Here is a 12,884-nt window from a genome sequence, read left to right as displayed (position 1 = left end):
CATTGGCAGGCAGCAAAGAGAATTTTGAGGTATGTCAAAGGTACCAAAATGTTTGGAATTTTATATCATGCCTCAGAACATTCAGATTTGGTTGGATACACAGATAGCGATTGGGCTGGAAGTGTAGATGATCGGAAGAGCACTTCCGGTTATGTTTTTCATATGGGTTCAGGAGCCATTTCATGGGCTTCTAAGAAGCAGTCCATTGTAGCATTGTCTACAGCAGAGGCTGAATATGTGGCAGCTACAGCAGCAGCATGTCAAGCAGTGTGGATGAGAAGAATGTTGAGAAGCTTAGGCCAAGAGCAGGCAAAAGCGACAGTGATTTTTTGTGACAATAGCTCAGCTATTGCTTTGTCAAAGAATTCAGTGTTTCATAAGAGAACGAAACACATTGATACAAGGTTTCACTACATCAGAGAATTGGTGAACAATGGAGAAATTGTCTTGGAACATTGCAGGACTCAAGAACAGGTTGCGGACATCTTGACAAAGCCGCTGGATCAGAGAAGCTTTGAATTTTTAAGGAAGTGTCTAGGTATGACCGAATGCCCAGCTGTTGAAATTAAAGGGGAGTGTTGAAATCTAATTTCAATGTAGCCGTACGCTCCCCAAAACCGCCAGCAAAAACCACAAACCCGGTTTAAAGATTTCTCGGACCGCCTACCTGCAGAGAATGGTTTTCGTACACAAGGGCCCGAGAAAATGTGGAGCCAACACGTGGTTCAGCCCTGACGTAACGCAACGTCATTTTCTCGGGGGTTAATGTTCAGCACTTGTTGGTCTTCCGATATTGCCCTCCACCGTCGGATGTGCTCCACCTTCTTCAACCGTTGATTGCCCGAAGCTGCTCCAAACCTGCATACGACAAACATTAAATTCATAGCGTGGAGTAAATCAAAGTTTTGTTGACCATACGTTTAATTAATGAAATGTCATAGTGGTAGGCAGTATATTGAAGTTTTCATATATTGCACGTAAATCTTTTTTATGGAGGTCTGGGCGCATATGCTCATTAATTAAGTTTCGTATGGGATATGGGCACGTTTTAATATTTTTTTATATTTACATACGGCATGTATTGAATGTAAAAAAAACGTATGTAATAAGTCTTTTATGTTTTGAGTGTTGACTTTTTTTTTGTAAGTGTTGCACACGGGAGGAAAAGAAATTATTCTTCACAGCAGTGAAAAAGAATGATGGGGCGGTAAAAGGAAAAACACACAGCAGTGTGTAAAAAGACAAGAACCAGGTGATGTAATTTTTGGAGTAACGAAAAACCATGTGTGGTTTTTTTTGCACAGAAGTGCATAAAGAAAATGTTGCAGTGAATTTTGTAAGCCTGTGTAATTTTGTTTTTCACAGCAGTAAACCTATGTAAATCTTTTTATTACAGCAGTAAGTTGTTTTTCACACCAGTGAATATAAAAAGGATTTTACAGTGGTAAATCTTTGTATCAGGTTTTAATGAATAGAATGTTTTATGGTGGTGAAATACTCTGTCTCTCTGTGATTTTTTTTAAGTCTTCTTCTGCACAAAAGATCCTGGAAGGGTAGAAACAGAGCATTGCCTCTGTGTGTTTGTTTATTTGGTTTTTGGTATTTTACCCTTGTAAAAATTCCCAACAATCTCAATACGCATATAAATTTCCAAGACATATTCACCATATAAGACTAACCACCCACATTTTCAATAGTGACGCCTCTCAAGCATAGTAAAGCTCTAGAAAAAGGACACATGATACATCATTAATTTACATTCCATCCATTGTGTGCGTTACAGCGGAATGTTGGAATAGGATAGCTCCCCATTCCCACTGCATTGACATGCCCAGTGGTGCTAAATTCGATGACGGTTCCAATATGGCAATCGTTTCAGATTCGTTGACCATGTTCGGAACCAGGGCAATTGGATTGGGGATAACTGCTTCCAGGTGATGGTATCTCCATGGCCAGCTTTCGAGCTCTCACATCAGTGGCAACCCACACTTTTTGCTCGGCTTCCCATCACGGAAATTGAATGAGGATCCACAATTTATTTTCAAATTGTGTAATAGCCCTGGGCACTGAATCGAATAAGCAATCTGGAGCCACAACATTACTATGTTTCTCCAAAAAGTTCCGTAAAATTTTCCTGACCATACAATAAACTTGGAAACAATTTGTCTTGTATCTGGCACACATCATGCGCACTGCAATTTCACTTTGCCGATTAACTATCTCGGATGGCAGAGAAACGATCATGAAATTCAAGTCACCAACCGACTGTGCAACAGGTACATCCTCCTCCTGCTCATCTTCCAAATTCTGAAATGCCCGCTCATTAAAACTCTTTGCCAATGATAAGCTGCTCAAGATAGAAGAATTCCCTCTAGGTTTCAATTCTGACTTCGTCAATTACAGTGGGCATGCTTTCCTGCTCCTGTCTCGCTGAAGAAAAAGTTCAGTGGTTTCGATACTCCTATCACGTAAGAACAGTTCACAATGTCTTCACCACTCGACCCTTGACCGACGACATGGCTTATACCCGACATTGGTCAAACTGCACCTCGCTGCACGGTCTGGCACTACCTTGGTGCTATCAACAATCCACAGTGCCTCAACCTTCAATCCACAGCTTCAACTGATTTCCCTCCTTCAAGCCACACCTCAACTCATCTCCTCTGATTCCCTTCACACTATCTCTCCCGGCATCAACGCATTCACAACAAAAAGTACCTTCCACCTCACCAGTCTGCAGTACGTCCTCCTCAAACACAACTACAAGAGCAAAGCTCTTTAATTTAATCACACTGGCCATTATTTAATCGAAGACTTTTCACATATGTTCCTCTCGGCTGAAAAGACTTGGATTTTATGATAGATTGGCTCGATTACGATCGACTTCCATTAATCCACACACTTTTTCTCTAGCAACCTCCTTTCACACATTCACATCAACCACTCTCTACTCTTTGGCTCTTCCACCAGTCAGCAAGCTCGGCCTCCAAATACGCTTCAGCAGGAAATACCAGTGTCACAGTAGTCGCAACAACAATACTCTCACAATGGTCTCACCACCCAAAAAAAATACTTTCTACATGCACTCAAATTTGTATACACATAAAAATAATAATATAATATAAATACATCAGTTTATGTTTCCAGATAGTTAGTTTATTTTCACAAATAATTTCTGGGTTGAGTGAATATTTCAACCACACATTAATCTGGCCTTGCTGGTATCATACCAACAAAGATTTTCTAAAAGCACTCAAATTTGTATACGCATGAAAATAATAATACAATATAAATACCTCAGTTTATGTTCCGAGATAGTTAGTCTATTTTTACAAATAATCTCTTGGTTAAGTGAATATCTCAACCACACATCAATCTAACAAGTTAACTAATTGGAGAAAATACTCCCAATACTAAAAAAAAAAACTCACTACATAGAATGAATCACAATAAAAACAAGAATTATATTTCCAAATATATTAAAGTGTATATATATTAATGTTTATATTAACTAATCATATTTATTTCTTTATTTTTAGTGATACCATTCAACAATACAATATTTTATTAGTTGATTTATTTGTACTATGAAATATTTATATTTTTTTTATTTTTAATTGAATTAAATTATTTTTAATGGAAACTAACATAGTAATATTATGTAAACTTTGTTTTAATTTAAAATATTTTTTTTAATTTTAAAGTACAACTTTTGTTTTAGCGGTCGATGCTATTTTTCATTTCAATGGTACTGGCCCTGGCGTGGGCGACATCGAAAAGTATTATAATATCAAAAACAAAATGTACGTATTATAATATCAAAAACAAAATGTAAGTATCTGCATTTGTTTCTCTTCCCTAATGTTTCCGACTCGTGTGCGACACGTGGAAAATTATTATACTAAAAAACATAGTTCAAGGAAAATTGGAAATGAAATGTTGCAGTTTTTTATTTCAACGTTTCAGAGCATTAACACATTCTACAATTTCTAAACTAAATTATTACAAACGGTGAAAACATTGACATTTTTTTTCGTGTAAGAAAAAACGCTATTTTTATATATGAGATAAAAAACAGTACATATATCCAGCGCTTTTACAGGGCATATGCATTTGCTCCAGCACCTTGTTCTGCCCCATATTTGTCCATTCATTTGTGACAAAATGTGCTTAGACATTCTAATATAACATCCTATGTGAATAAAAGTGAACATCAGAGGAGATCAAAACATTATATCATGCACATTTTTAAATGTCCAACTTATATTAAAACATATTCAGTCCATTGTATCACCTAATAATATAAAACTATGCATATTCAACAGCAAAATCTCAGCCACAAAACAACATTTTGGGAGAAATAAAAATCACCAGTCTTTCAATTGGAAAGATCCCATCCAAGAGGGGACGTTATCCCGGGAGTGGAAGGATCCCAACGTCCAGTGTGTTGCCACCCATCTTTATCTCAATGTGCATCCCGTCCAGTGCATCCAGTAGACCCTTCTTTGACATGTTGTCCACATTCTGATTGAATTCCCTTCCAATGTGTTGAATAGTTGAGTTCTTGAAAGATCCCCAAATGACCTCAATTTGTCTAAGCCATCCATGAAGCTATGGTTGATTTATTTTAGTGCTACCCCGTACATGGTCTATGATAGTCTGTGAATCTCCATAAATGTGGATGGTGGGAATGTTCAGATAAGAAGTGAACCAAATAAGTCCCCATAATGCAATAGCCTCTGCCTTCATATTTGTGCCTCTACCAGCACCCAAGTGGACCCAGTATTCTTGTTCCCTAGATATAATGATCCAGAAACCACACCCACATGTGCCCCTTTGTGTCGCGCCATCAAAGAACCCCATCGGGTAGTCATTCCTGGGGCTTGTCTTCCTACGAATCGGCTTCTTAGGTCCATTGTTGTTGGCATTTGCAGAAGTATACCATCCAATTATGCGGTCTACCACATGTGTTTCATTTTCCATATAGTTCTCAAAGATGATATTATTGTGCCATCTCCATATTTCCCAAAAAAATGTTAATGGGATGTTCCTCCATTGGGAGGTTTGTTTACTCCACCAGCACAAATAGTCAGTGATGTTATCATATTGATTGAGTGGAAAACCAATGTTCCCAGCAATATTGTTCCAGATTTGTATAGTAATGGGGCATTTCAGAAATAGATGAACATTGTCTTCTGCCACGTTCCTGCATAATGCACATACTCCAGGCCCCTGTCAATTCCTCTTTTGTAGGTTTTCCCAGGTTAAGTTCTTGTTTTTCCAAACAAGCCAAAGAAATAAAATTATCTTAATAGGGATTCTAGATTTCCAAAACTTATAAAACCAACATACCTTTGAGTTGTGTACTTTATAGTAGCAGAATGTATTATAAACGTCTGCCACCACTATGCCTCCTTCCTTCATTTTTCCAAGCCAAGCAATCTGATCACCGCCAGCCTCCCAACTGACACCAATCAATTTCATTTTGGACCTGATCTACTCCCATTCCTGTGCCATCAAACCCTCCAAGCCCATCTCCCTCGATCTCTTCCAGATAGGTATATTACCATGCCATTGCCTAATGGCTTGATTCCAATAGAAAATGCCCTTATTGTTGATGCACTAGATGAGCCCTTCCGATGGACTTAAATCCCATCCCATTCCCAAAATTTGGTCCTAGCCAATCAGTATCTTATGCCCAGATCCAAAGATCGCACATAAGTTTTGCAGAAAACTTCACCTTATTTTATTTAAGCTGAGCCATATGGCTGACCCCGAAATAGTCCCAATGAGCTCCCTACACATCCATACAGTAAAATATTTGTCTTTGAGGTATTTATGTCTGATAATATTCGCCCATATGCCCTCCCCAAATATACCTCTCCACAATGTTTTTTGTAGCAACGCCCATCCGAAATGCCTCAAATCCAAGATCCCCCAACCACCCAGTCTTTTTGGTAATGTAATGGATGCCAAATTAGTCAAATGGTATTTGTGTGTGGTGGTCGATCCAGACCAAATGTATTTTGCCATAATCCTATTAAGTTTTGTGATAATGGTGCTCAGGAGGAAGTATAGATGGGACCAAAACACTCCCAGCTGTGTGATCACTGATTGGGTGAGAGTAATGCACCCACCCAGTGATAGACATCTGTACTCCCACCCAGAGATCTTTTTGTAGTAATGATCCACTAACCACATCGAGTCATTTATCCTGTATTTATTGGGTTTGATATGAAATCCCAAGTATTTCATGCCCCCCACCAAATCATCAGCCTCCACCCCAAATAATCTTCAAATGTATGCAATGTCCTCCAGATCACTATTGCCATATAAAATGATAGACTTTTGTAGATTCATGTATAGTCCCATGGCATTCCAAAATTTGGAAAAGATGTGGAATAAAGCCAACCATGCAATCCTATTGATCATACCCATTATCAACACATCGTCCACAAAAAAACTATGAGAAATTCTGATATTTCGGCCCAGAACCAGAGCGCTGAAACCACCCTCCACCACAACTTTCTTAATATGAAAACTGAGTCCATCCATTGCCAAAATGAATAATAATGGTGAGAGGGAACATCCTTGTCTGAGCCCTCGACCCACCCCGAAAAAATAGGTGGGATATACATTTATAATAACAACATATCTAACATTAGTGATGCATGCCATGATCCATTATGTATTCCTGGCCTGTAGGCCAATTTTTTGTAAAACCATCCTCAGATATCCCCAATCTAAGAAATCATATGCCTTTTGTAGGTCCACCTTCATAACTGCAACATTTAGTTTTTTGATGTGGATCGTATGAATGCATTCTTGAGCAGTGGCCACAACATCGTGTATCTGTCTATTCTGTAGGAAGTCGAACTGTTCGGGCGATATATATTTTGATAGGGTGTGCTTAATCCTGCTCGCAATAGTCTTGGATATAATCTTATATATAAGATTACATAGCGAGATGGGCTGATAATCCATGAAGGATCCAGTGGATCTCCTTTTTGGAATGAGGGAAATGTAGGTCAAATTTATATGAGGATGGATATAACCCTTGATCCTTGATTCTTCCACCATTGCCAGGAGGTCCCCCTGAAAAATGTCGAAAAAATGTGTAAATAGTTCGATAATCCATCCATCTGGTCTCGGGCATTTGTCTCTTTTAAAATATTTGAGCACCTCCAATATTTCCTCCCTTGTGACTTCCTTGTATAGAGTCGTGTTTGCATCATCATCAAACATGGTGGGGTATACATCCACCCCCCAAATCTGGTCCTCGGCACAGCCTGCCTCTCTATGTCTGTATGCCTTTTCAAAATGCTGGACAACCTCTTTACTTATATCCTGCTGAGATTGTACCAGTTCCCTTATGTGTCAATTATCTCCCATGTGGAATTTATCTTCCTTCTGTGATTATTATATCTTTGGAAAAAAATTGTATTTCTATCACCCTCTTGGATCCATATGGCCCTACTCTTAAGGCACCATGTTGCCTCTCGAATTTGTAGAATATGTTTTCTTTTTTGTTCTAGTGAGTATATTGCTACCCGTAGTGATGTTGAGGGATTGCATTGTTGCAATTGTAGACTCAGTATATCCAATTCAGCAGATATATCTTTTAGTTATTTTTTCATTTTAGATTTCTTCCTCCTATCCCATTCTTTTACAACCACCTTTAAGGCCCATAGTTTTCCTAGAACATTCACCATAGGGGAGATGTCCTGTGCCTTGTCCTTTTTCCAGACATCCCGCACCAGAGTGTCAAATTCTAGGTCCTCCAGCCACACTCAATTAAATTTGAACGACAACCCATGTCTGAGGTCCCATGCCTCCATTGGAGAATAATGGGTCTGTGGTCAGAAATAAAGTTATTTATGATGCCCGATTGGATGGAACCGAGTCTCTCTATCAATTGTTTGTGTAGAAGAAATCTATCTAGCCTTTTTGCAACATATCCATCTCCAGTCCTTCCATATCCTAGGTAGGTGCAATCCTGGAGGGGTATATATCGATGAAATTGAAGTCGACAATGATGTCTTTTATTTTTTCTGTAATGACGTCTACTTTCAGGTACCCCCCCCAAACCTCATCCATCCCAATAGTGCAATTCAGATCCCTAGCAATAATAAGGGATTCCAGTACCAAAACCCATGATGCAACCAGTTGTTCCTAGAATGTGTTCCTGTCTTTATACGGGGTATACATATTCAAAATATGTACGCGTCGCATGAGCCCTATGATTTTTCTAGTTAGTAATATGCCTGCAAAATAAGAAAAAGCATTCATATATACCCATCTTGGGTCCCATAGAGCAATAAGACCCACCGAGAGGCCTTCAACATCTGTCGCCACCATATGCTAACCAAGGAGCATCTTCCTGAAATATATAATCACCTGTTGTGTCAAGTGCATAGTTTCTTGGATATGGATGATGTAGGGACGGTCGAGAGGAATATTTATTTTAGGGCCGAAACTTTTGGTGCAGCCTCCAGACCCTCGATATTCATAGATAGAATGAAATTCATGACAGCCCAAGAGCAGGCACATCTTCTCTAAGGGCCCGAAGGGTGATGGACGATGCCATGGAGAAGGGGCCTTGGTCATCTTCTAAAGTGATGACTATCCCGGTTATGTTTGATAGATCGTGATGTTGCCCGCTGAGGTGGGACTGATGTGGGGTGACGAAGAACAAAGTGGTTTGTGAATAGTGAGTGTACGAAGATCTAGGGTCTTCTTATTGAGTAAGAAGTCAATGTCGTTGTCCACTGAGTTTGTAGGGGATGAGACAGGCGAAGTAGGCATAATAGGTCGAGTCCCAGTCACAGGGGATGGTTGTGATATGGGGGGGGGGAGGTGCAGGGATATACATGATGTGTGTTGGGGAGATGGCGTCATATGTCATCAGAGGGGGAGGAGTTAACCCCATATTTGGCAGGTCAGCACAAGGTTTATGGGAGATCTTTTCCAATGGGGACAGAGAAGTGTCATCGACAGTAGGTGAGCCAGAACCATTGGATGTCCAGGGAGATGAAGGAACCACAATAGGGGCAGAATAATCACATTTATCAGTATTTAATTCAAAGGATGGGAATGACATAAAAAGAGGAGGGGTACCTGAATAGTGGTGCGTATTGCCCGCATACCTGGTCGCATCCTGGCTAGCCACAGAATTAGCAGCCCATCTGCCAGCCTTATCCTTCGTCCCATGTATTATCTGCTTGTGCGCCATACTATGTCCACCCATCCAGCATGGACACTAAGCCATGAGGTGTCCCGTGTGGTGGCAAATGAGACATCGGAATGGGACACCCAAGAAGTCCAGCTTTTGTACCAGATGTGTGCCCTCCCAGAGTAGCTTGATGTGGTCTGGGAAGCCCCCCATAAATTCCTTTTCAATCAAGATCCATGCAATTCTTTTATCCCAAGCCCCCAAACACTGAGGGTCGATGTAAACAAACTTCCCAATCACATTTCCGATATCCATGAAGACTTGCCGAGTCCAGAATTCAATCGGCAAACCAGGAAATTTGACCCATATCAGTTTATTTTTTGGCATCTCCTTAAGGGGATTGAATCTGATGTACCATGAGTGCAGTGCCAAAAAACCCCTCCCCTTAATCCATGGCAGCGTCTTGATCTTGTTCAAGTCATCCTGACTCAGGAAATGAAAACTGTACCATCCATTCATCAGCCTTACCACCAAGGGCATATATCCCAGGAGAGTCTTCCATTTTGTTTCTACCCAGCTCCTCATATCTCCTTCTCCCAATTCAACAAAGTGCCATCTTCCAACCAGTGCTCTCTTCTGCAAATTGTTAACCTGGTCTATCAAAACATCATGGCCGAAACTTAGAATTGGTGTCGGTGTGGAAATATTGATGGCTCGATGTTGTTTTCGGGATCTGATGCCCCTGTGGTAGCTGTGTAGCCCCCCATGTGAATAGGGATGCGCATCTCCACCACCTGACGAAACATTCGAGTTGTCCATCTTGCACCAAGTATTTGTGTTTACGAGCCCTATCCTAGTCCATCTCAGAGTAACCCTGGTGGTTCGATTATGCCTCTAGCATTGCACATATGAATTCTTCGTGTGCTGATGTATCCGACGCAAAAGGGTCCGTTATGGACATCATTCTTTATGCAGGGCAGGGTGTGTAGATGGGGGACCTTTTGAACTGCGTAGGTAGGGGAATAATCACAGTCATAAAAGCACGTCAGAATGTGGTAGGTCAACCAACAGGTGTATCCTACACAAATATTACCACCAGGAATGTCTCGAGATCCCAACCATCAGGTGGAGAGTGATATACACACACAACAACAAAACCACATTCTGCCAAATGTGGAAATCACCACCAAGTCGCAGTCCGAAAAGGGAAAGATTGGAAGAGTGCAATAGAAAAATAAATTGCCCGATCTGGACCCCCAGAATACATCTACCAGTGGCCAAAATGGTCATAATCCAACAATTAGGGATATATGGATAGTGACCCTTGTCACTTCATGTAAGAGATGCCCCAACATCCCCCCATTGGAATATTCAAATTGCGCTGGAAACCCGTAACCAGTGGCCGGAGTAGCCCATTAGCCCCTATGCTCCAGTGCCTAGGGAAAATCTCCAATGAGACTCAGCAGTGATGACCATAGCCGAAGTTGGATAGCCCCAAACATCTACCCTTCACAACAACAACAACATCAACACCCGAGACAAGTCCAGCACTTGTTACAATGTTTGAATCCAAATTCCTTGCATGGCCTAGAAATAATGAAGGAATTCACCCAACATTGCCAGAGCGTATAGTAGTTTATAGGACTCAGATAAGATCCCTCACCCCGATTGTGTTGTGGGCAGGCGAGAGAAAGGATATCAGTCCAAATAGGCATCTGGTCGCCTGGTAGAGGGAGGAAAATGATTCCTAATCATGCAAATTAATATATAGATGGCAATAAAGAAAATCATCAGAATATGTATTATCTCCGACAGTAATAAGGTAAACAAGTCATTCTGGCAATCAATGGGCATTTCCCAGCCGCAGACCACACCAAATAGACCAATATATCAACCCCACTATCCTAATAATTAGTTCCATAGCAGAGACAGAAGCAAGTTACATAAGCCACCCCCATCCCTACCAAACATTATTCACAACAACGAGAAGCTCTATCAACCAGCCCAGGGGTTAGCCGCAGGTGTAAAGCTATCATACAGAGACAACAATCACCAGTCCATAATCCATAGTAAGTGATCCCACATTCTTAGCATGAGGGAGAAAATACATACCTTCAATCCTATAGTACATACCATCCCGACAGTGCAACATCCCACCAACAACAAAGAATATTCTTGCTATAGATGGCGAGCTTCAATCCCTATTGTTGGAGATGGCGAGCTTCTCCCATCCACATATGGCATACATTCCCCTGACTTTGCCAGCATGTAATTTAACTTTACGCGAAATTTCCCATGTCATTGGAGAAGAAACAATGAGTTCAGTTATTTTCTAAAGTTTCAAACTCTTTAATTCATTCTAGAAATTTCTTGATTATTGAAATGAATCTAACTTTTTGCAAAATTTTCCCCATTCACATTTGTAGAAATTCATATGGAGTCGTATTTCCGGGGTAATGATTAACCCGAAGATGAACGAAACTTCAAAGAAAAAATAAATCAATATCACAGGGTCAAAAAAATTATAACTCAATTCATATGATACTTATTTTTTTAAAATAATTAATTTAATTAAAAAAATAACATAAATACTCTTAAAATAAATCTCAATTTTTATTTTGTGATTATTACTAAATATTCCATAGAAATTAAATTCTTACTATCCACTTAATAATTATTCAAAATAAAATTAGAATTCTAAAAATATACACACTTATTAATATAATATAATAAACTATACTTACAGTGAAATTGATTTGCAACCACTCTAATCACTTAAAAATCAATATTCTCTTTAGATAAATTCTCTTTAAATTTGTATGAAATATAAATTAGAGAACTTTCTATAAGAGTGTGGCTTATTGTTTGAACCTTACGTCTTACAAGCGTATGTCGCTTATTGTTTGAACCCTACGTGTTTCAAGCATGATGTTTATTTGGAATACAAACAATATCTCTCTAAAGAGTGTAATAGAACTTCATTCAAAATGTTATATTGTTTTCAAATTTATTGATTTCAAGCTTTATTTATCTATTTCAAATATTTCGAAATAGATGTGCAAATGAAAGAGGAGACACTTATCTTGAAATAATATGTAAAATGTGATTTTATATTTTATGTAATGATATTAATAAAATAATTAAATTATATTAATATAAAGATAATTTTTAATTTTTAATTTAATTATATATTTATATATATATATTAATTAAGAAAAATAAATTAATATGAAATTTTAATATATTTTATATTTATAATTTTGGCCATGGCAAATTTTGAAAAGAGTGAAGTTTTGACATAAAGTGATTTTTCAGATAGATCTTTTTAGTAAAATATCTCGTGGACATAGTGACTCGAGTATAAATAGTCTTGGTATTAATCTATAAATAGTCTTTGTTACAATACCATGATCCAATACCATGGCTTATCAATACCACATGCCCAAAACAAGAAATTTACCACATGAATTAACAATAACATGGATTAATAATACCACATGCCCAAATGATATCATGCATTAATAATACCATGTGCCCAAATAAAATGTATGAGCTCCACGTTGAGGATGACAAAACTAGATATCACCCTTCTACTAGGTTGTAGAATGCAACTCTAAATGAGAAAAAATAATTTACTTTTTAGTATGCGGTAAATATGAATTCCTTCAATGCTTAATATGGATTTGACAAATGCCATGTAAAAATCCATGTT

The 12,884-nt window shown here is 38.8% G+C and overlaps 1 protein-coding gene across 1 annotated transcript; it reads right to left on the bottom strand.

Moving 5' to 3' along the window:
* Positions 1 to 9,259: 9,259 nt before the first annotated feature.
* On the bottom strand, positions 9,260 to 9,991 carry LOC149251578 (uncharacterized). The gene has a single exon (XM_089453932.1). The coding sequence runs from the start codon at positions 9,989 to 9,991 to the stop codon at positions 9,260 to 9,262; it is 732 nt and encodes a 243-aa protein (XP_089310058.1).
* Positions 9,992 to 12,884: the final 2,893 nt, after the last annotated feature.

Source organism: Pinus tabuliformis, chromosome 7 (genome assembly GCF_031772625.1).
Source record: "Pinus tabuliformis cultivar Carrire ecotype Pingquan chromosome 7, CPIR1, whole genome shotgun sequence".
NCBI classification, from domain to species: domain Eukaryota; kingdom Viridiplantae; phylum Streptophyta; class Pinopsida; order Pinales; family Pinaceae; genus Pinus; species Pinus tabuliformis.
This window is presented reverse-complemented; position numbering and strand designations above follow the sequence as displayed.